Source organism: Canis lupus, chromosome 21, assembly GCF_003254725.2.
Source record: "Canis lupus dingo isolate Sandy chromosome 21, ASM325472v2, whole genome shotgun sequence".
NCBI classification, from domain to species: Eukaryota; Metazoa; Chordata; class Mammalia; order Carnivora; family Canidae; genus Canis; species Canis lupus.
This window is the reverse complement of record NC_064263.1, coordinates 24,755,959-24,780,581: the sequence shown is the minus strand read 5'-3', so window position 1 is coordinate 24,780,581 and position 24,623 is coordinate 24,755,959. Positions and strand designations below refer to the sequence as shown.

The window sequence follows — 24,623 nt, the reverse complement described above, 5'->3', positions numbered from 1 at the left end:
GATGTGGCTATATTAAAATCAGATAAAGACTTGGAGACAAGGAGTCTTATTAGAGATAAAGAGGAACATTTCTTAACACTAAAACAACATCAACAACGTTTTAGGAAGACAATAATAACCTTAAATATGTATGCATTCAATAAAGAATTTCCAAATACATAAAGTAAAAGCTGACAGATCTAAATGGCAAAACAGGCAAATACAAATGTTATTGTAGATTTTAATACAATAACACTCTTTTTAATCCTTTTACAGTAATTGATAGAACTACAGACAAAAAAATAAGACTATTTAAGATATGAACAATGCTATCAACTATCTTGATATAATTGATATTTATAAAACATTATAATTGGCAACTATACAAAACTATTGTTTTTCAGTGGAATATTCACCAAAACAAGCTATATGCTAGGCCATGATTCAAATCTCAATAAATTATGAAGGACTAAAATGTTATGTAGTACATTATCTGACCACAACAGAACTAAACCTGAAGCTGTAACAGTAAGAGATCTAGAAATGCCCCAACTATTTGGAAATTAACATATCTTCTATATCTTCACTGATACAGTCATTACATCTCTCTATGTATTTATTGAAATTCACCTATATCTAAACCTTAAATATGTGCATTTCACTTAAGTACATAAATGTTTACCTCAATAAAATAATTGGGAAAAAAAGTTCAAAGTATGTTTAGCTGAATTCAAAGGAACTCAAGAGGCTGGAGTATCTAAGTCACAGTGAAAATACTGAACAAAGGACAATTCCCCATGTAACCTAGATTCTCTAAGCTTTTTCAGTCTGAGAAATTCTTAAGACAGAGTCAAGCTCATTAAATATTTTTTTTCTTAAGGTATAACATGGCAGCCCTAAGTATCTGCTTAAAAAATACAACATATTATTCTTCCATTCAGTGAACATTTATTGAGTTCAGCATGACAGGAGGCAGAATTGACAAAAAACTCTATATGAAAAGTAAGAAGGGGGGATGCCTGGGTGGCTCAGCAGTTGAGTGTCTGCCTTCGGCTCAGGGCGTGATCCCAAAATCTGGGATCGAGTCCCACCATCAGACTCCCTGCAGGGAGCCTGCTTCTCCATCTACTGTCTCTGCCTCTCTCCCTCTCTCTGTGTCTCTCATGTGTCTCTCTGTGTCTCTCATGAATAAATGAATAAATAAATATTTTTAAAATAAATAAATCTTAAAAAAAAGTAAGAAGGGGAGCTACTTCAATAATTAGGAAAGGCACTCGATCTACATTTGATTATGTCTGAACCAAATTTTTGATTACAAATAACAAGAGAAGAAACAGTATTTTAGGAAGGACAATAACATATAATGGAAATATGGGAACAGAGTAAGCCTAGAGGACTATAAGCAGTACAGTATAGGTATACAGTGGCCAAAGATGAAGATTTCGAGCAGCAGTGCAGAGCGTACTAAGGACTTTGCTTAAAATTCAGGATAAAATTCATAAGTAACCTAATTAAATGTGTATTAAAAAAAAATCACTCTGATAGCAGGATAGAGGGTTATCTAAAGTGGGGCAAGAATGAAGGCAGCTATCTGTTAATAAGCTATGGTAGCAGGCAAGGGAATACACAACAGGGCCTAATATAGCAGAATCAATATGTATATAAATGACCTTTAAAAAAAAAAGATTTAGGGATCCCTGGGTGGCGCAGCGAGCGCCTGCCTTTGGCCCAGGGCGCGATCCTGGAGACCCGGGATCGAGTCCCACGTCAGGCTCCCTGCATGGGGCCTGCTTCTCCCTCTGCCTGTGTCTCTGCCTCTCTCTCTGCGTGTGACTATCATGAATAAATAAATAAAATCTTAAAAAAAAAAAAAAGATTTATTTATTTATTTTAGAAAAAGAAAGCACAAGTGGGGGGGAGGGGTAGAGAGAATCCTCAGCAGTCTCCCCACTGAGCAGGGTGTCCCACATGGGGCTCAATCCAAGGACCTTGAGTTCATGACCTGAGCCAAAATCAAGAGCTGGATGCTTAACTGACTGAGCTACTCAGGTGCCCCTAAATGAATGCTTTTAAGGCTTGAATAAAAATGAGTCAAAAAATTTGAATTTCACTAGGTTTGTTCTCCTACTTCATGAAGACTTTTATTTTTATTTTTATTTTTTTTTAAAAGATTTTATTTACGGGATCCTGGGTAGCTCAGTTGGTTAAGTCTGCCTTCAGCTCAGGTCATGATTTTGGGGTCCTGGAATTAAGACCTTCGTTGGGCTCACTGCTTAGCAGGGAGTAGGCTTCTCCCACTCCCTTTACCCCTCCCCACCTCACTTGCCCTCCCAAATAAATAAAATCTTCAAAATAAATAAGAATGTTATGTATTTATTCGGGGGAGAGAGCAAGGAGGTATAAATAAATAAATAAATAAATAAATTAATTAATTAATTTTGTATTTATCTATAAAAATAAAATAAATTTATTTAATTAATTAACCAATTAAAAAAATAAAGTTTAAAATCATTAAGCAATTCTCTAATCCTAGGAGGTATCCCTGGAAACAATCTGCCATTCTAAACATCTCTGTCCTTTCTTACCTTTGTTTAGTTATCAACTACCCCACTCTCTACCAAAGATAGTAGGATAGAGGAAAATATTCCTAATTTCTACAGTAGGCTGTGTGGGCTTTAAAAATATTTGTCTTAGGGAAAACTTCTCTCACCAATTTCCCCCCCTACTGCCAAAGTTTCCAATGGCATGATAAACATTCTATTTGCAAAATAAGTACTGAACTCAAACCACACAAGGTGCATTGTCCAGAGTCAGGAATTGGACAACGGTTATTTGGTAGATTTGATTTAGATTTCATTTAGGAATATTTGAATTTTTCCATATACTTAATATATCAAGTGATATCAAAAGGAATGTTTTTTTGTGTGTGTGTGTCTTTGTTTTTAACGCTGGGGTGATATGTAGTGCAACTAAAAGAAAAAAACGATTTCTTCAATTTCTAGGCATTTAAATAATTTTTAAAATGATACCCTATTTGGTGCAGCCCAGGTGGCTCAGCGGTTTAGCACCGCCTTCAGCCTAGGGCCTGATCCTGGAGACCCAGGATCGAGTCCCATGTCAGGCTCCCTGCATAGAGCCACCTTCTCCCTCTGCCCCCACCCGTCTTTCTCTGTCTCAAATAAATAAATAAATAAATAAATAAATAAATAAATAAATAAATAAATCTTTATAAAATGACACCCTATTTGATTAGTTTTTAAGCTCCTTCATAAAAATGCATTTAAGGAATAGACAACCCATAAGAAGTAATGTGATGTATTTCTTAGCTAATATTTAAAATTAGTAATCTTCCCACATGATATATAGGCCATATAATTAATCACTGACAAAGGGGAAAATTTTAGCTTATTATTTAAATGTACTTATTAACATAAGATTTATTTTTTTTTTAAAATTTTTTTTTTAATTTTTATTTATTTATGATAGTCACAGAGAGAGAGAGAGAGAGAGAGAGAGAGGCAGAGACACAGGCAGAGGGAGAAGCAGGCTCCATGCACTGGGAGCCTGACGTGGGATTCGATCCCGGGTCTCCAGGATCGCGACCTGGGCCAAAGGCAGGCGCCAAACCGCTGCGCCACCCAGGGATCCCTTAACATAAGATTTAAATTCTTTTTTTGGTTTCATTCTTTCAATCAGTAGGGAGAAGGGGGGAAGTGGTTCCAGGATTTTTGTCTTAACTAAATTATGTAACAAAGCAAAGGTCTTTAAATGTTGAAATAAAATTCTAACATACTATGGTACTCCCTATAGAATGCAAAGTAATGGTTTTTGTGAGGTAAGAAAGAAGCTAAAAAAAAAAAAAATTTTAAAGGCAGCTCTCTTCCAAAATTTGAAAACAGTAATTTTGATCATATTTATATTTAAAAGATAATAAAATCAGGTCTCAAAAGAATCAGGAACTTCAGCTAATTCAGATGTTCAGACATATCTAAATAAAGAGAAATAATAAAGTAGCAAATAGGTTTCGAATTCAGGGTAAGATTGTGTTGTAAAAGAATTCTCTCTTCATTATCACTGGCTAGCTATATCCGTATGCATGGGTCAGGCTTCTAGAAAAAATCATGTGCCTAGTGCTGAAAAAGTTCTAAAATTAGATTGTGGTAATGGTCCCACAATGCTTTAAATTCACTAAAAAATTCCTGAAATGTATATTTAAAACATATGAATTTTGTGGTATGGAAATTATGCTTCAATAAAGCTTTTTAAAAATTATGTTTATAAAATAACAAATGAACGACATATATAATTTTCTTGGCATGCTGAGAATTATCTTAACTTGGAAGCAATTACATATTATGAAGATACAGCTATCACTAGTGACCACTGTATGCTGATGACTTTAGACTTCCAAATCTATAAGATTATTCGGGGTCAGGCCTAGGGGGCCACAGCAATCCCTTTAGACACTAATCCAGACCAAAAGATGTCTTCGGGAATACCCTACTTTGACATATAAGCAACTTGCGCATTCATATCCTTATCAAAATGTCTATAATAGATGAAAGCTAGATGAAGCTACCCACTGCTCTTAGAACAGTAATAAGTGATAATAATTGTGCTACCTTTTATTACTCAAAATTTTTAATTGTCTATGGCTCCTATGAGTTCATTTACTTATCATTTTCTAAATTCCAGAGACATTGATAGGTCCTGTGAACATATAACTTTGATGGGAGAAATATTTCCAACATAATGTGGTAAGTTCTAGGAGATGGTTTCATGGGGGTTAGGGCGGCCGGAAAAAAACACGGAAAAGTATCATTTATTGCTAAATAAAATAGTCTGCAGGTATGGTATGGTAGAGAATGTCAGAAAAAATGGTTTTGAAGAGCTGACATCTAAACTGAAACTTGAAAGGATGAGTAGTTATCAGTCAGGAAAGAAAAAACGGAGTATTCTAAGCAAAGAGAACAAAACCATGAACAAAGATTTAGAGCCATGGAACAGTATACTAGGGTGTCTGGGTGACTCAGTCAATCTTATCTGCCTTCAGCTCAGGTCATGATCCCAGGGCCTGAGATGGAGCCCCATATTGGGCTCCCTGCTCAGTGGGAAGCCTTCTCTCTCTCTCTCAAATAAATAAATAGGAAGGAAGAAAAAAAAGAAAAGAAAAGAAAAGAAGAAAAGAAAAGAAAAGAAAAGAAAAGAAAAGAAAAGAAAAGAAAAGAAAAGAAAAGAAAAGAAAAGAAAAGAAAAGAAAGTATACTACAAGGAGGGAATTAGTGACAGTTCAAAATTACTTACATGTATTATGTATTTCAAGGCAAGGTGAGATGGGACATAAAGAAACAATATACAGAATTTTTCATAAAGCTCAACTTATTCAGCTTAAAGGATTTATTTTAACTTTCTATTGATCATCTAAATGAACTAATTTATCGGTTTGAAAATCCTATAAATCTGGGACCACTACTTTATGATAGGTAGCACTAAAGAATTAAGCAGTTGAGTTTTTGGGTACTCCATCTTTTAGAAAATAGTTTGATAATGTGAGGTGTCTCCATATTTTCCAGCTCTCCCAAAACACGCCTGTTATAAACATGGTTAAAGCAACAGCAGGTTATTAAGGATATGGTAACCAGAATGTACTTCCACAACTACAAGCAAAATACCATTCCTGACAGCAAATACTTGCTTTCTTTTGTCATTAAACTCTAAAAAAACAAAAATAAAACCCAACTATTCTGGTTACAATGCAGTCCTGATGCAGTGAGGGTAAGTTTACAACCTTGCAATCATAATGAAATAGTTGTCCTGTGCACAATCTATGAAGTTTGGCAAGGCTTTCCTCCTTTTCCAAGAACTATGCCACATTTATATTTTTTCACTGTACAGTATATGTTGCTAGTTCATGAGGCCTGCTGTTACCAACTAGAAAAAAATCTTATACTAGAGAATACTCACACAATTATTTCATAGGATCTTTTTTCAAATTGATAACCTCAACTCATACTCCAAACACTTACCTGCTTTACGTTGTATCCTGCTTTTGCACTTGTTTCAATAAACATAACATTCAGCTCTTTGGCTTTCCTTTCTCCTTCCTCAATTGATACTTGCCTGTAAAAAAATTTAAAAGATAAATTCTTCTCTTTGCAAGATGATATTATAAAAACTATAAATAAGGTTCTGAAAAGAACTTTGAGAAGGGTGCTAGTTATACAGATGAGACTAGTTTGAAGATCCATCAATCTGCAGTACACTTGAAATTTGTGCACTTCTGAGTATACACCTAACAAAACAAAATTTTTAAAAGGCATTTTTTTAATGATTTGCTTTTACTTGGCTGGGCTCATTCTGTGTTTTGTTTTTAAAGACTTACTAGTCTACTATTTTCTCTTAATATTAGATCATAAGAATTTAGTCTTATAATGAACTTCCATGTAAAATAATTTTTATGACCAATTTGTCAATTTGCTACTATAATTTATGTAATCACTCCCCAAACTTAAAAATTAAGTTTTCTTCAAATTTTACTTAAATAAAAATGCTGCTATAAACATCTTTGTGCATAATATTTTGTACACTGTGGGTCATTTCTTTAGGATGGACTTTGTGAATTTCTCTAAGTGGAACAAGTGAGTCAAAGGACATATATCTCTCTTGATACATTTTATAGGGCATTTGGTGATGCATTATAATTAGCACTATGTCTCAAATTGTATACACTCTTCAAGTGTAAGATTATGTTACTTATCTTGGTATCCTAGTGTCTAGCTGGCACATAGGTGTTTAATAAATATGCAAATGTTTCTAATTAAATGGATCTAAAATATCAGCTAAAAAACCCTGCTTCCTACAACACAGAAAACCAATGCAAAAGAATTACCACAAGCTCTCACCACATTTACCCACCGATCTACTACCATTAATATTCTACCTCTAGTCCTGGTACTATAAAGGAAAACTGTCCTTACTCCCCAAACTTACACCTCTGTACTAGGTTCCACTCTCTTATCTATAAGATAGTATTCTAGAAAATCTCCACTTCCTAGAAAAGTCAGGAAAGAAAATGAGTATTCTAAGCAAAAAGAATAGCACAGACATTCTGATATAACAATCCAACTGTTAATGTTTTCCTGCATCTGCTTGTTTTATCCTCGTTCTCTATGTATTTACATATGTATATAATGTTAAAAAAAACACATATTTGAGAATAAGTTGACAATTTGTAACCCGTTAGCCCTCAGTATATCAACAGTGTGAATGTCTTTATTTTTTTTTATTTTTTTATTTTTTTATTTTTTTTTTGTGTGTGTGTGAATGTCTTTAAAATAAGTCTGTCAGATGCCCTAAAATTTACTCCTTGGACCTCTTCTCTATTTACAATTACTCCCTTAGTGATTTCATGCAGTCTTACAGTTTTAAATACCATCTTCGTGCTGATTACTCCTACACTTATATATCTAGTTTTGACGGCTGCTCTGAACTCCAGACTCATATATCCAATTGCCTACCTGACATCTAATTAGATATTAGGGTATCTAACAGTAATTCTTCCTTTCTTTCTCGGAGAGGGACAGAGTGGGGAGGGAAAGAATCTTAAGCAGGCTCCATGCCCATCTCAGAGCCTGAACATCGTACAAACCTGAGAGCATGATCTGAACTGAAATCATGAATGGGATGCTTACCAACTGAGCCACCCGGCACTCCCTAGCAATTCTAAATTTAAAATGACCAAAACTAAAAGACCAAAACTAAAGTCATGATATTCCATTCCAAACCATTTCTTTATATACTCTCTCCCTATCTCAGCTAATGACAGTTACTCAGGCCAAGAATCTAGGTGTCATTCCTGACTCCTCCTTCTCCCACAACCCATAACCTGTCCATCACTATGTATTTTATCCATTGCATGAATATCTTGACAGTTCCGTCTTCAAAATGAATCTGCATTTGACCACTGAACACTATACAAGCTACCATTATCCTGGTCCAAGTCATCATCATTTCTTGCTTGGATTATAGTCTCAATTACCCTCCTTGCTTCTACTCCTATGTATTTTCAACAGAGCAAAGAGTGATCTATGAAAAGTTATTCTTCTGCTTGAACCCTCGAATCTCATTCAGAGTCCTTACTTTGCCCCACTTGACCTGGCCTTTATTATTTTGTTCTTTTTTTTCGATTTCATTTCCTCCTACACTTTCTATCATTCTCTTTACCAACTATATAGGACTCCACGCTGTTCTTCAAATAAACTAAGTGTATTCCCAACTCAGGGATTTTCCATTTTCTGGGCCATGAGCTTTTAGGACCCTTTCCTCCTCTAGATATTTGCAATAGTTGACTCCCTTGCTTCCTTAGCATGTTTCCTCAAAAGTCACCAGTCATCTTCTCAATGAAGTCTTCCACTGGTATCCCACTTAGTATTTCAAACTCACACTTGACATTTTATATTTCTTTTTCCGGATTTATTTTTTACTCTAAGTATGTATCATTATCGAATATACTATATATTTTAAAAATTATTTTGTTTTTACTTATTTACTGCCTGGTTCATTCTCTGAAACAAAAGTTCTTTGAAGATTTGTCTTTTTTGTTCATTACTCTATCCTAGAGTATCATCCTCTGAAATGTAAGAGATAATAAATACTTTTGAATGAATATTATGAGTCAATGACTATCTTATACATAAACGATTCCTGACAGAAATTCTTCCTAGTTTACAACAATGGTCCCAAGTGTGGTTTGATTTTGTCAGAATCACTTAGAAGAGTCACTAAAATATAGATTCAAGGGTCCCATACTAAACTAATTACATTACAGCATCTAGAGGTGGGACCTAAAATTTTAAAAGTTGATTATGATCCTTTATAGCTAGAATCTTAAAAGACGACCTAATAAGCCATATTTACCAATTGATTCTCAGTTTTGAAACATTTGGGAATCACTGCTACAGATGACAGAAAGTACTGCCCATTGGGGTGTTTATATTGAAACAATGAAATCGATATGCTCCGGTCTTTCCTCCAAGTTTTTACCAAAAAAATACAATTCTCAGTGTGATAAAGATAATTTAACTTTGAATAATTTTTTTAAAAACTTTTTCTCCTGATTACAAGTAATTTTTTAAAAAGATTTTTATTTATTCATGAGAGACACGCAGAGAGAGGCAGAGATTAGGCAGAAAGAGAAGCAGGCTTCCTGAGGGGAGCCCAATGCAAAACTCGATCTTGGGACTCCAGGATCACGCCGTGAGCCGAAGGCAGACACTCAACCACTGAGGGCACCCAGGTGTGCCCAAAAGTAATTTTTTAAAAGACCAATCATTAACAATAAAGTCCTCCATAATCCTACTCCCTTCTCAAAGATGTGTAGTAACAGTTAAATTCCATGTATGCTTATGTAGATTTGTTCTAAGCAAAAGAATATATATATCCCTATCATCTTTTTATGGATATATCATGCTATACATACTAATCAAGTGAAATTTTTAAGCTTCATGTGTTAGACATCAACAAATTCCTCTCATTCTTTTTAGTAGCTACAAGTATTTCATTTATAAAATGCTACTGCTATTGATGGGACATTCCGATTGATTTTTTTTTTTTTTTTAGTATTACAAATAACGTGGCAATAAACATTCATGTATGTTCATTTTTTCACATTTCTATGGGTGTATCTATGGAATAAATTACTGGAAGTGGGTTTGAGTCAATTAAGATTTTAAATTCTAATAGTGGGATCCCTGGGTGGCGCAGCGGTTTGGCGCCTGCCTTTGGCCCAGGGCGCGATCCTGGAGACCCGGGATCGAATCCCACGTCGGGCTCCCGGTGCATGGAGCCTGCTTCTCCCTCTGCCTGTTTCTCTGCCTCTCTCGCTCTCTCTGTGACTATCATAAATAAATAAAAATTAAAAAAAAAAAACAACTTTAAATTCTGATAGTGTTGAACTGTTTAATCCCCAAATTATATTAGTTATATGGGTCACCTGGGTGGTTCAGTCTGCTAAACGTCTGCCTTCTGCTCAGGTCATGATCCCAGGGATTCTGGGATGGAGCTCCACAGTCAGGGGAGAGGCTGCTTCTTTCTCTCCCCTTTGCCCCTCCCCCTTCTTGTGTGCTCTCTTTCTCTCTCAAATAAATAAATAAAATCTTTAAAAATATATTAGTTACATTTTCAGTATAATAGAGTTCGTTTATTTAGATTTTTGGTAATACTGTGCATTATCAATCTTCTGAATAATGGTTGGTCTAATATGTGAATATGATCTTTATATATTCAGATTTAACCAATCTTTCTCTTTATGCCTTTAGGATTTCATGTCATGCTTATAAAAGGCCACCCACCTACTACCAAAAAAATTTTCTTCTAATGCTTTTTTTAAAAAAATTTAAATCTTTTACTCATTTTAAAGTTAATTTAGTGGGGGATGCCTGAGTGGCTCAGAGGTTGAGCGTCTGCCTTTGGAGTGATCCTGGAGTTCTGGGATCGAGTCCCACATCCGGCTTCCTGCATAGAGCCTGCTTCTCCATGTCTCTGCCTCTCTGTCTCTCTCATGAATAAATAAATAAAATCTTAAAAAAAAATAAATTAGTGGAATGAACAAACCTTTAATTAAAAAAAAAATGTGAACAGCTGAAGGGTGATAGTCTAGTGAAAACTGAGAAACACAGTAATTCCAAACCAATGAACAAATATTACCTTGAAGAAAAAAAATCACTTTAAGTATAATTTAGATAACTTTCCAGGATTTGTGTACTTAACTGAAATGTTACACAATAAAAGAACAGATGCTATATGCATCCTTTTAGATAACTCTGGCTATTGTAATAGACAACAATTCAGATATACAATTTTCCTATTTAAAAATGAAAGTACTAGGGACTCTCAACTATAAGAATACCTACATGAAAAAAAAAAAAAGAGTACCTACATGATCTTCAAATTCTCATAGTGTAGATAAATAAAATAGTGAAAATTTATGATGCTAATTGATATCCAATTATTTTCATAAAGGAAATATGATCCTTTACTTTTAAATCATGAAGGACTTTTTTTGTCATTGTGTTGCCAATTCCAAATGAGGTACCATGGGAAGGAATGGGCTTAACATTTCCATAAGCCTCTTAACATATTGCATTTCTTTGTAACATTTTAATTAATAGTACAAGTTCAATACCCAAACTTCAATATTCATCTCATGAATAAACAAATATCAAATAGTAAAAGTTTCTACTATTAAGCAAAATGGTCAAGACCATTTAAAACAGAAAGAATATCCAGTAGATTACTTAGGATGCTGAAGGCAGATATTCAAGCCATGGGATCTACAGTGAATGTTAATAATTTTGCATCCTGTGACTTGAATATGGCTTTGCTCATTTGACTAAGGTATTACAATCAAGCTATTCAGTTCAACTACACAGTCTGGTTCAACCATACAATTTAAAAAAAGGAAAGAAAAACTACACCACTGAATTATAATGAATATTTATAAGAAGACTACCAAAAGACTGTGCATTTAATCATTATGAATAATTTTTAAAGACAGGATTTGTTCTTAAAACATTTTGTTCTTTAACAGAACACTGCTCCTGTTTATGAGGCCTAAAAAATGCAAAATAGTTACTAGATTCACTTCACGTGTAAACAATCTTTTTTCCCCCATGTGTAAACAATCTTGCACAAGAGCTATTTACATATGGGCTTACCCAAAACAAAAAAACTCATTTTCCTTTAACGACTGAGTTTAATGTTCATATTTCAGGTTCTCACATTACAGAAAAGAGGGATATAAACTTAAGAATTAAACATGTTTCCTTTCAAAATAATTCTTCAGTAATAAAAATAACAGGCTGCTTAACAAAGAAATCAAACATTCAATACACATACAAAATCGCTCTATACCTCTTGTCAGCAAGATCTGTTTTATTTCCTACTAGCATGATGATAACATCACTTCCTCTTTCTGTTCTGACATCATCAATCCATTTTGTAGTTTGCTGGAATGAGTTAACATCTGGTATAGGAGGGTGGACAGAGAGATTAGTGTTACTGCAAAGCCTCCCCAAGTGACAGACCAAAAACAAAACAAAACAAAACAAAACAAAAAACAAAGAAACAAACCCTGGAAGTTGGGGGAAGGGGTGGCACATTAGGACTCACTTTTAATGTGCCTGCAACATAACTCCATTTTATCTGAGTACAACTGTCAGGTGATATACACAAATCACAAAAATAAAGTCCTCAAGGTTCCTTTTACAGTTTAAAATTTTGGAACATGACCAAATGACTGCAACGTACCATATGTAATTGGGGTGTAAAAAAAACAACAACAAAAAAACCCACCTTTTTAAAATGTAAAGACAGCTATGGCAGATAATATGGTGTCACATTGCCACAATGTTTTTTTGATTACTTACACATACCCAGCATGACAAAGAAAGCATCTCCAAAAGTAGGTCAGCCAGTAAATCCCAACACATCCAGAAAATTTATAAAGACTTTAAATAGCTTTCAACACCACTCTGTTTGCATTGCTTATTCAGTTTGTGATCACTTTAACTTGAAGTTTATTAGGTTAATGCACCAAAATCACTTGTAACAAAATTCAACTTTCCTAGCACTGGATTCTAAGTAGAATACTTTGATACTTTTTACTTCTTAGTTCCAGAAAAACAGTTCACTAATATTTTAACTACGCTGACAATTTTTAAAGAAAAATAAACCAAGTTTCACTTGATTTGGTTAAAGTAAGCACAAACATTTTAAAGCTGCAAAACTTGTCAATGCACAGTAATGAACATACACTTTTTTTTTTAACAAGTAGCAACCCAAAGTAAAGCTTCAAGAAAAGAAAGATTGCACATAGCACCTAACCCACCCACTCCCAAAAAAGGTCTCTGAATGCAAACTTATAATTCTGCCATTGCAATTATTAAGTAGATATGACTTCTGGTTGAGCAGATATGCAAAATATACAGTAAGAATATCTCTAGCTCAAATCAACAGTTTATGTAAGATTCCTTTATAGTACGTTATGATGTAACATTATTCTGGTTTTCCTACAAATTATGGACCACTATATGGAATTTTGGCTTAATACTGCCTAATATATAGAATAAAACAATTTACAAAGACAATTTTAATCAGAGAGCATTTCGCTGTCAGTCACCATATACTGTGGAGAATTTATAGGCACTTAAAATGCCAAAGACATTATTCAGTCTTTAGGGGAAAAAAAGGGAAGATCATTACTTGTTTTAATCTATTTAAAATTTCTTCTTCAAGAGAAGTGAAAGTGTAATTTGTTAGCAACAAAGTCAGTTACAGAATCCAGATGTAATTCAAATGAAAATTAATAGAAAACTGAACATTATATGTTTTCTCTGCCTTCCTCTATAGAGAGAGGATGGCTGGAAGTGGAAAGCAGAGAAAAGTTTGCTAGCAGAAGCTTTTAATAGCCTCAACAGAAAGCCGTGGAGGACTTGAAAATTTTGGCAAGAGCTTAAATGCAGATTATTTCATTTTAGAGAAATCTGAGATCAAGTTAAATGAAAAAGGAGACATTCTTCCAACCATAATTATGGTATGACTTAGGGATAACAGGATACTAAGAAAGCCTTGGAGAGGATTCATAATTAAATCTGGAGGAAAATTTCCAGGGCAAAAAAATTTGGCACAGTGGAAATGAAGCATGTTGGTACAAACACCAAAGCAATTATATATGACCTAGCTGCTATATGATAAGGTTTGCTATGACAAAACTCATTTTTACATGCTAGTATAGAAAACAAGCACAAGACAAGAACATGCATGCAGCTAAGCTAAAGGTTGAAAGAAGATTAGAATGCATAATTCCCCCCACTCACTTGTGATATCATAAACAACAACTGCCACAGTGGAGTCACGAATGTAGCTAGGAATCAAGCTCCTGAACCGCTCTTGACCTGCTGTGTCCCATAATTGCAATCGTACCTAACAACAAAATCAGTCAAACAAGCAAGAAAAATAAGAAAGGTCAACCCGTTGCAAAATACCTACTTGTGATATCGTAAACTACTACGGCTGCAGCAGAATCACGGATGTAACTGGGAATGAGGCTACGGAAACGTTCCTGACCCGCAGTATCCCACAGCTGCAGCCTGATCTGTGGGATGGGAAAAAATAAATAAAAAAAAAAAAAACCAAACTCATACTAAAAGGAAAAAAGAAATAATGTTTTTAAAGGGGGGAAGGTGGAAAGAAGGTAAAAAGTAGACTCATGCAAAAGGTTGAAGGTATGTGAGAAATGAAAATAACAGAAAACTCCTTTCCTTTTTCAAAAGGGAGCAATATTAAAAATTTGTTGGCTCTTGATGGCACATGACTTAAAAATGGCAAGGTGAAAGATTTCATAGAATCAGAAATACAGCTCCTTTTGTCACTCCCTATAACGTCTCTCTGAATCTTATGCCTTCCAGATAGCAAAAAGTAGACTCTGTTAATGTTCAAATAGTAAACATAAAAGGTAAAAATGAAGGTAAATGCCAATGAGCAGCCCTGGTTATCAGAGTAAAGGAATGAATGTTTCTCTGAAAGCCTCTCTGAAGCTAAAATGTGTTTCTTTACTATTGGGTCCAGAACATTTTGAAATTGGGTCTCTGGCTACTGTGCTTGTTTCTCCTACACGTTTCTTCCCAGAACATTATATATAACCTAACAAAAAGGAGAAATATCTTTTTCTAACTCTATATAACAATTTCTTTATTACTTTTCACATCTACATTTGAGGAAAAGCCTAAAAACAAACATTAAGTTATTTTACCATTATAAAGCAATTTCTAAGCTTTCAAAATTTAAGAAATGACATGCTATATGTTAAAACATAAAATAGAACATCTAAAAGAAAAACTCACACACTTCTAGGAAATAGCATTAGAGATACAATAATGTTTTTTGGGTGTAGGTCTTGAAATACTGCACTTAAGACAGTTACTGTTTAGTTGATAAATCTCTTTCAGGGACAGTAGGCTAGAATAAATAATTTATACTATGCTTAAAAGGGGAGCATTCCAAAAGATAAGTGTCTAAATCCAATAAATAAATACACATTACTTCTATTCAGTCACTTTGATATATACATCATATTCTGATAAATATTTTAAAATTCACAAATCATGTGGTATTCAAATAAAATATTTTTGAATGCCTCAAGAGTAGCACTCAAGAAGTCTTTAGCAGCTCTAATTTCTTCATGAAAATACTCTTTTCATAATTTCAATGCTATTTGTTTATCGTTTTTCCAAATCAGGATGACAAATTTTGTCAGCAAGCCTAGAGCATTCAGTATTTTCTGAATAACTTGGCTTTCTCTCCTCTTTGGATTTTATTTAGGGATTAAGTCAGAATGCTACATACTACCACTTTGTTAATAACAGTTTTCCCCAAAGCCTATAAACTAACTTTGTCAACTTGCTAAAAGCTCCGTATGGTGATAATCATCGATTATAGCTTTGATCATAGTTTTTCATCCTGGAGTGTTGCAGAAAATTGCACACTAAAAACATTACTCACTGTTCGATCCTCCAAGTACATTGTTTTTGATAGAAAGTCAATACCAATTGTTGCCTATAAAACAGAATAAAACAAAGAAGTTAAAAAATAGTAATAGTTTAATGGCAGTCAGCAGTTTAAGCAGTTAAGGTTCAAATGGTAATTATGATTATAGGAAAAATAATAAACACATAAACACGTCATAGCCAAGTATGAATGAACAAAATTTTTAGTGATAATGGTTTCTATATACTGAGCACATGCCGTGTATTACACTTGATCTTAGCCAAAAGGCCAAGAAGTGATACATGCCATATATTAAAGAATTCTTTTAGGCCCTTTACATGATCATTTCTAATCCTTATGTATCTATGCAAGGTAGCTACTGTCATCCTCACTTTTATCATTTTATAGTTAACAAAACTGGGCAGACTTTTATTAAGAAAGCAAACAAGCAAGCCTAGCTAGCTTTCTCCTTTATCTTAAACTATCTGACTGTGTATTTCAATTACATTCCTAAATTCAGGTCTTAAATATATATAACCTAAGTACTAATTCTATCTCTTGACATTCAGTCTGGAAATGTATATCCTGTTCTCCTCAAGGCTGGGATAATGGGTTTATAAACTTGAATTATTGGGCAAAACCATCTAACTGACAAACCTGAGGAACGTACAGGAATGGTATACATTTAAGAAATCTCACCCATAGAAGCTCATTTAATTAGACAATGTGGCAGAAGCAGCTAATTGTCTATACAAATATCCATCTTCCTGTTCCTTATTAAAATGATCATTTATTTAAATCCATACTTTTACCACTAAAAATACTACATTCTCTAGCCTTCTTTGAGCTTTAAATAAATGGGATTTATTCAGTTGAGAGGTAGGCTGGTTTTTTTCCTGGTTTTCTTCTTGCTTGGATATAGATACAATGGCCAGAACTCCAGGAATCATTCAGTAACCATGAGGCAATCTCCATATGAAAGTCATATATTAGATCTGGTTAAACAAAAGTGTCTTAGTCCCAGATGTACTATGGTGCTGCCACACAAGCCCTGACGTACTCTACTTCTAGATTTCTTTTATAGGGAAAAAAAATTTCTCATGTCACTTACTAATATTATTCTTGTATTTGTTATAAACAGCCCAAAATAATTTTTAATGGCTACTGACAGAAATATGCTGTATCAGATCTCACAGCCAACACGTTTTAAAAATTAGTACATTGGGATCCCTGGGTGGCTCAGCGGTTTGGCGCCTGCCTTTGGCCCAGGGCGCGATCCTGGAGTCCCGGGATCGAGTCCCGCGTTGGGCTCCCGGCATGGAGCCTGCTTCTCCCTCCTCCTGTGTCTCTGCCTCTCTCTCTATGTCTATCATAAATAAATCTTTAAAAAAATAAATAAATAAAATAAAATAAAATGAAAATAAAAATTAGTACATCATTTATACACCAAACTCATAAAGATTAAAATTAACCTGAAAAACAGCCTGTTTCTGCTCTTTTCAGTTAATTTATGCCAAGCCGGGCAGCGCCGGTGGCACAGCGGTTTAGCACCGCCTGCAGCCCAGGGTATGATCCTGGAGAACCGGGATCGAGTCCCACGTCAGGCTCCCTGCATGGAGCCTGCTCCTCCCTCTGCCTGTGTCTCTGCCTTTCTCTCTCTCTTTCTCTCTGTCTCTATGAATAAATAAATAAAATCTTAAAAAAATAAAATAAAAATAATTTATGCCAAGCAGAGCCTAATAGCAAAAAAGTCAATTAGCCACAAGAATTAAACCAACACCAGGAAAAACAGACAGAATGGCTGGAAAACCAAACATTATCAGCTTTCCAGCATCTTGAATGTTACTGATGTGGAACTAATTCAAACCTTCATAAAAGATGGATGAGACATTAGTGTTGCCTCTTGCTGATCTTTATAGAAATTCAGAAGGCAATAATTATAGAAGCAAACAAAGGTTAGAGAAAATTCTCCCACATATCTTAATTTATAGCTTCACATTATTTTAAGTGTTATTAATTCATTGTGTTGGGAAAGTCTACTTTGTAAAAAAAAAAAAAAGAAAGAAAAAATTAAACTGGTAACAATTCAAGATTGAACACTGGCTTACCCAAATGTATCAGCATCAAGATAATAATGATAAACTATAATTTAGATATATTTGTATTTGAATGCTCTCTGCTCATAAGAATGTTTATTTACCCCAACAGCAATTTTATAAAATATTGCAGATGTAAACTATTCTGACTTCCCACATACTGGTTTGTCACCTGTCCTGATGCTGCACACAGCCAAAAGACCCATCAACATCATGATTTACCATTAAGGGACATGATATCTACTCCTACATAAGAGTAATTAAGGAAAACAAGTTTTTCTCTGTATCAAGCAATGATAATCAGCTTCCTTCTGTGGTCCAAGCATATAAAGTTCTGTTGCCTGGCTGCTGCTTTCCCCAGCAGGAAATAAAGAAAGAGTAAGAGTTGAGAAAGGCAAAGATTGAGTAAAGGAAGAAAAGAGTGGACAAGTTAGAGTCTAACATTGACTAACAGATAAAGAGAACGAAGAAAGGCAAAGGAGGGAGAAGGAGGATGCTGATACAAGATCCATTTTAGAAAGGTAATCATCCAATAATAAGTATGTTTGTATATATTTATATATATGAAAGTTGTATATGTACATTTCCCTTAGATATCTTTGTGCCACATTACTTAGGAGGGAACTTTGAGGAGTCTGTCAATTTTAGAAATGAGTCATTACAATAAACATAAAATTTTACTTATGCAAGGTGAACACTGCTTCTCGGCCTTTTGGCTAAGATCAAGTGTTATGCAAGATGATCAAGTTCTAGAGATCACTGTGCATATTATAATACTATATTGTACATTTAAAAATCTAACTAGAAGGTAGATTTCATATTAAGTGTTCTTGGCACAGTTTGAAAAAAAGAACTATTCTCTTCCCACTCCCCATAAAGTAACAATACTTCTGATAGGAGAAAAAAAGAGTCCTTAAAAATTAAAATTAAAAAATAAGAAATCAAATATTAGATGAGAAAAACAGTCTATCCAGGGGGTATTTTATTTCTATTGGTAACAAACTAGAATTTTGTTGGTTACAATTTAAAGTTTTAACTTAAAGAGCTTAAGGATGTATTCAATCACCACCATCTTCCTGGGCAAATTAATTTTATTTAATTGTTTTAAATGTTTTAATGTCTTAAACTATGCCACACTGAATTTATGTTTGTTTGGGGTGGTTTTTCCATTTACGATGGAAATACTTTATTCAAATCCATCAGAGAAATGGTCTGTAACAAAATGTGTTTTAAAGCACACATCACCAACTATATATGAAGAGTATGAGTATACACTGCTACATATAAATTAACTGATCAGAACTCAGTTTTTCAATGTTAAAACAGAATAAGCTTCTCTGTAAAAGCAGCAACTTTGTGACATTTTTAACCTTATATTCCTTTCCTTCTTCTTCAAGGTCTCCTTCAACTAAACCCACACCAACCTTATTTTTTTAAAAAAAGATTTTACTTATTTATTCATCAGAGATAGAGTGAGGCAGAGACACAGGCAGAGGCGGAAGCAGGCCCCATGCAGGGAGCCTAATGTGGGACCAGATCCCGGGATCCCAGGATCTTGCCCTGAGCCAAAGGCAGACACTCAACTGCTGAGTCATGCAGGTGTCCCCACACCAACCTCCATAATCCTTCTGAGGGGCAGCCATGTCTTCACAGGCCTCAGAAAACTCTTCCTTCATGCCCTCAGACACATACCAGTGAATAGAGGCATGCCTGACATACATCAGGTCAAACTTGTGGTCCAGGGAAGCCCAAGTCTCAGAAATGTCCGTGATGTTGCTTCGCATGCACACAGCTCGCTGTACTCTGGCTAGGCCTCCACAAGGTACCACAGAGGGAGGTTTGTAATTAATGCCAACTTTGAAGGCAGTGTAGTATCAATCCATAAACAGGATGGATCTTGGTGGCAGTGGCAGCATACCATACATTTACCATGGTAAAGATCACATTTCACCATCTGATTGGCTGGTTCAAAGCATGCAGTGGTGATCTCTGCTACAGAAAACTGTTCATTGAGAGAGATGACAGAAGCATACGTGGCCAAAGAGAATTAGATGCAGGGATAGGGCACCATCTTGGTTTGGAATTCTGTCAGATCAACATTCAGGACTCCATCAAATCTGAGGGAAGCGTTGATGGAGGACATAATCTGACCTATCAACCTATTTAGGTGAGTATAGGTTGGGGGTTCAATATTGAGATTTCCACAACAGACACATAGATGGCTTCATTATCTACCATGAAGGTGAATTTATGTTTACTGTCAATTTTTAACAGCCTTTGATAGAAATCTTCTACATTCAAAGTAATCTCAAAGGTTAGTCTGAGCAAAATAATCTTTCTCAAATAAAAGAATGAATCTTGAGATGCCTGGGTGGCTCAGCGGTTGAGCATTTGCCTTTGACTCAGGACGTGATCCCTGGGTCTTGGTCAAATCCCACATAGGGCTCCCTGTGGGGAGCCCACTTCTCCCTCTGTGTATGTCTCTGCCTCCCTCATGAATAAATACAATCTAAAAGGGGGGGTGGATAAAAGAATGATTAATCTGAAACAAACAAAAAACAGGAAAATGAATGAATCTACTCCAACTGTGGGAATCTTGAGCTTATTTATATTTAGCTGAACCATGTAAAATTGACATTTTATCATTTTTTAAATTATTAAAATAGCAATGTAATATGGTTCAAGCTGATATAGTCTAAACTGTTAGAAAATCTGTGGGTTTACAACTGGAAAAAAAATAAGTAGTGAAAAAGAAGAGCAACTTTAAGAGATCCAATTCCAGGCTCTCTAGTTAGAACAGTTTTTTTTTTTTTTTTAATTTCGTTTTGAAATAATGCCTAAATTTTGGTCAGTTAAAGACTCTTCTGGCCCACCGATTTCTTCCTTCTTAAATGAAATTAATTCATTGCAAAGGAATCATACATAGAACATGAATTATTAACAACATAAAATTTATCATTTTTGTGAGGTAAAACTTCTCTTAAACTAAGGTTTAGGTGTATATATATATATATATTACATATGTCTCATAGAATCCCAATAATAAATTTCTAGCAATGAGACTATAATTATCCATTTCAGAAGTCTATGACTCTTTAATTATCCATTTCAGAAGTCTTTCTGTCGTGTGTGTGTGTGTGTGTGTTGGGGGTAAAGTAGGGAATCTTCAAATGGTTCACTGAAGAACTCCATCTGATAATTAAGTTAGCAGCTAACCACATAAGGTCAGTTCATCATATTCAAATACTTAATTTACTGTCAAGCAGATTTCCTCAAATAAGAATGTAAGGTACTATATTGCCTAAATTTTCTTATAAGAGCTAAACTAAAAGAACATCTAGGATTGTATTTGTTATAAAAACTTATAACTCACAGTTAATTAGTGTCTCCTATTAATGCCAAAGTACAATGATACTTTAACTTCATTAGCAACTTTTCCACAAAGAATCAAAATCTTTCCTTATCTGTCAAATTCTACCAATATCACTACCCTTATGTCAACATCACTACCCTTATATATGACTGACTGAACAGCAGCATGAGGAAACAGAAATGGCATTTTGGTATGCCTGAAAATTCTCCTTAATTTCACTGAGAATGGGTATAACAAAATTATACCAACAGAGAAACAGCCAGAAAAGGGACTTCTGAGTGGCTCAGCGGTTGGGTGTGTCTGCCTTTGGCTCAGGGTGTGATCCCGGAGCCCTGGGACTGAGTCCCACATTGGGCTCTCTGCATGGAGCCTGCTTCTCCCTCCGCCTATGTTTCTGCCTGCCTCTCTCTCTCTCTCTCTCTCTCCTCTCTCTGTGACTCGTGAATAAATACAATCAGAAAGAAAGAAAGAAAGAAAGAAAGGAAGGAAGGAAGGAAGGAAGGAAGGAAGGAAGGAAGGAAGGAAGGAAAGAAAGAAAAGAAAAGAAAAGAAAAGAAAAGAAAAGAAAAGAAAAGAAAAGAAAAGAAAAGAAAAGAAAAGAAAAGAAAGAAAGAAAAGGGGGGATCCCTGGGTGGCTCAGCGGTTTAGCACCTGCCTTTGGCCCGGGGCGTGATCCTGGAGTCCCGGGGATCGAGTCCCAAGTCAGGCTCCCGGCATGGAGCCTGCTTCTCCCTCTGCCTGTGTCTCTGCCCCCTACCCCCTGTCTATCATGAATAAATAAATAAAATCTTTAAAAAAAAAAAAAGAAAAGAAAAAGATACACCCAGAGAACTCTAAAAAGGCTCTAGGTAATAAGTCTTTTAGCCTGAGACTGAGTCCTAGTTCAGATTTTTTAGCTTATGGTAATGGCTCTACTCCCAAAGATTTGAGCTTACGCTTTTTAGGAACTTTCCAGAGGCGGCTCAATAACGTCAATACTTTTGTTAATCTCTGGAACTGGTATTTATAGCTATTCTGATGAGAAGATACAGAGCATTGCTCAGAATCAAGACACTGTACATGAGAGAAGGTCCTGTAGGTGAAGCCTATAGGCCGTAGAGTTGCAGAGACCTAGAAAATCTGGAATATTTGATCTAAAAGAGTCCAGAAGAAACCAAAGCACTCTGAGCTACTTTTCATTTCTAAACTTGCTCTTTTCATGTCTTATGAGTTGGCTAAACCATTTCTGAAATATTCAAAAGAATGATAATGAAATATATACAGTATAAACCGATTAGTTTTTAAAAATTGACTTTTCTAAAATGTCAGATTTAGGTTTCAGTCATCTCTGTTCTATGATCCTTATGGTATTTATTTATTTATTTATTTATTTATTTATTTAATGTTTTTTTTATTTATTTATTCATGAGAGACAGAGAGGCAGAGACACAGGCAGATGAAGAAGCAGGGTCCACGCAAGGAGCCTGATGTGGGACTCGATCCCGAGACTCCAGGATCATGCCCTGAGCCAAAGGCAGATGCTCAACCACTGAGCCACCCAGATGTCCCATCTTTATGGTTTTTAATAAAAGGCTTAATTAAGACAAATGCCTTTTGGGATGATAAAAATGTTCTTAATCTTGATTGTGGTGGCAGCTTCATAGGTATATACATCTATCAAAACTTGTAAAACGTAAAGAATTAATTCTTGGGGATCCCTGGGTGGCGCAGCGGTTTAGTGCCTGCCTTTGGCCCAGGGCGCGATCCTGGAGACCCGGGATCAAATCCCACATCGGGCTCCCGGTGCATGGAGCCTGCTTCTCCCTCTGCCTGTGTCTCTGCCCCTCTCTCTCTCTCTCTCTCTCTCTCTGTGACTATCATAAATAAATTAATTAATTAATTTAAAAAAATAAATTCCCTAAAAAAAAAAAAAAGAATTAATTCTTTACTACTATGTGATTTTAAGAGTTCTGTTTTGGATAACAGTTCTTTGTCATGTGTTTTGCTTGTTTTAGGTTTAGTTTACTTTTCTAGTTTCTTAAGGAAGAAGGTTAAATTATTGATTTATTATATTTCTTCTTTCCCTTATAGTACTGCTTTAGCTGTATACTATAAGTTCTGGTATATTGTGGGTTTTTTTTTTTTCCACCCCATTTGTCTCAAAGTATTTCTTAAATTTCCTTTGTGAATTCTTTCCCTTGGCTCACTATTTGGGAATGTGCTGTTTAATTTCCACATATTTGCGAATTTCCCCAATCTCCTTCTGTCAATGATTCCTAATTACATCATTAATTTATTTTTGACTTTAGGTATAGATCAAAGGTCACAGAATCCTAGGCTGAATCACATAAGAGAATATCTACAGTCACTCCTACTTCTATCCCAAATGGTACTTAATGATAATCTTTCAATGAACTTTGGAAGAGGAGATAAAGAAATCAAGTGAAAAGACTGAGGACTATGAGTAAAATCAGTTATACTCTGTACTTCTATAGCATTTTACAGTTACAGGAAGTGCTTTTATGGAAATAAGTGGATTTTTAAGAAGACCTTAAATATAGTACTTCTAAGACAAAATAGAGACAACCAGCAAGTCAGGAAAATAAAATACCTGATAGGTGTTGTCAAAACTGTCATACATGAATCTGGTGATCAAGGATGTCTTTCCAACTGAAAAGAAAAGGAAAAAAAAATCATCAGTTAAAACATTACATTGGGTTCTTAAGTGATTGTTCTACAGAGAACTGCAATTAAAGTCAATCGGAAATATCTGCAATGGTTCTACTACTAATAATTTAGGATCATATAGCCCCTAGCTTGTTGAAACTCCTTTCTCTAATAACAGATAATAATATCTCAAATTAAGAGTATTTATTTAGTGAAGAGTTGAAGGAAATGAAAAGATGGAAGAAAATAATCAATTATGTTGCTATCTCTAATTCACAAAGGCCAAGCAAATATTACTTTGGCCCTAACAAACAGAACCAGGATTAGACTTGAGAAGAAACCTCTTTATAGATCAACAGTTGAGCTATGAATTTCTTCATTAGTAAATAGTACATATAGTTTTCATTGAAAACAAAAACAAAAAAACAAACGCTCACCATCCTTTTCACATAAAAGAGTCAAATGCATATTGTATTTTACTGGTGGTACAGAAAATAACAGAAACAAAGTGAAAATTATGTATATCATACCACCTGTATATAACTAATGTTGGCATATGTTTTTCTGAAAACTTTTTAAAATACTTTATTTATTTAACAGAGAGAGCATGCACAAGTGTGTGCAAACAAGCAGGGGGAGCTGCAGACAGAGGGGGAGGGGAAGACTAGCTCAGCATGGAATCCAATGCAGGGTTCCTGGGATCATGAGCTGAACTAAAGGCAGACACTTAACCAACTAGGCCACCCAGGAGCCCCTGAAATATTTTTTATATGTAAAAATATGCACTTAAAGGTAAAACTCTAGAACCATTCATAGGAAAGTCAGGAACAATATACATACTAATGTTTTTAACACTGACTGTAATCTGTATCAAGTAAATGTAAAAATCTGAAGAGATAAAAGGCAATATATGCATTTCACAGAGGGAAAACAGTGGTGGATAAAAGCAAGGGACTATATAAATACATAACAAAGAAATATAAAAT

General features: G+C 34.9%; 1 protein-coding gene and 1 pseudogene across 6 annotated transcripts in view; both read right to left on the bottom strand.

The window, feature by feature from the left end:
- RAB6A (RAB6A, member RAS oncogene family) overlaps positions 1-24,623 on the bottom strand; it is a 105,108-nt gene that overhangs the window by 14,433 nt on the left and 66,052 nt on the right. For 3 of the 6 annotated variants that reach the window (XM_025459062.3, XM_025459063.3, XM_025459059.3), the window contains 5 exons: positions 23,582-23,640; positions 15,538-15,591; positions 13,854-13,959; positions 11,890-12,001; positions 6,006-6,099 (listed from right to left, as the gene is read on the bottom strand). In XM_025459062.3, the coding sequence (XP_025314847.1) occupies positions 6,006-6,099; positions 11,890-12,001; positions 13,854-13,959; positions 15,538-15,591; positions 23,582-23,611 (396 nt within the window). In that variant the 5' untranslated portion in view covers positions 23,612-23,640. Of the gene's footprint in view, positions 1-6,005; positions 6,100-11,889; positions 12,002-13,853; positions 13,960-14,025; positions 14,132-15,537; positions 15,592-23,581; positions 23,641-24,623 lie in introns of all 6 variants that reach the window. The other 3 variants (XM_025459065.3, XM_025459066.3, XM_025459060.3) reach the window with 1 other exon arrangement.
- On the bottom strand, positions 15,675-15,822 carry LOC112668023 (U2 spliceosomal RNA; annotated as a pseudogene).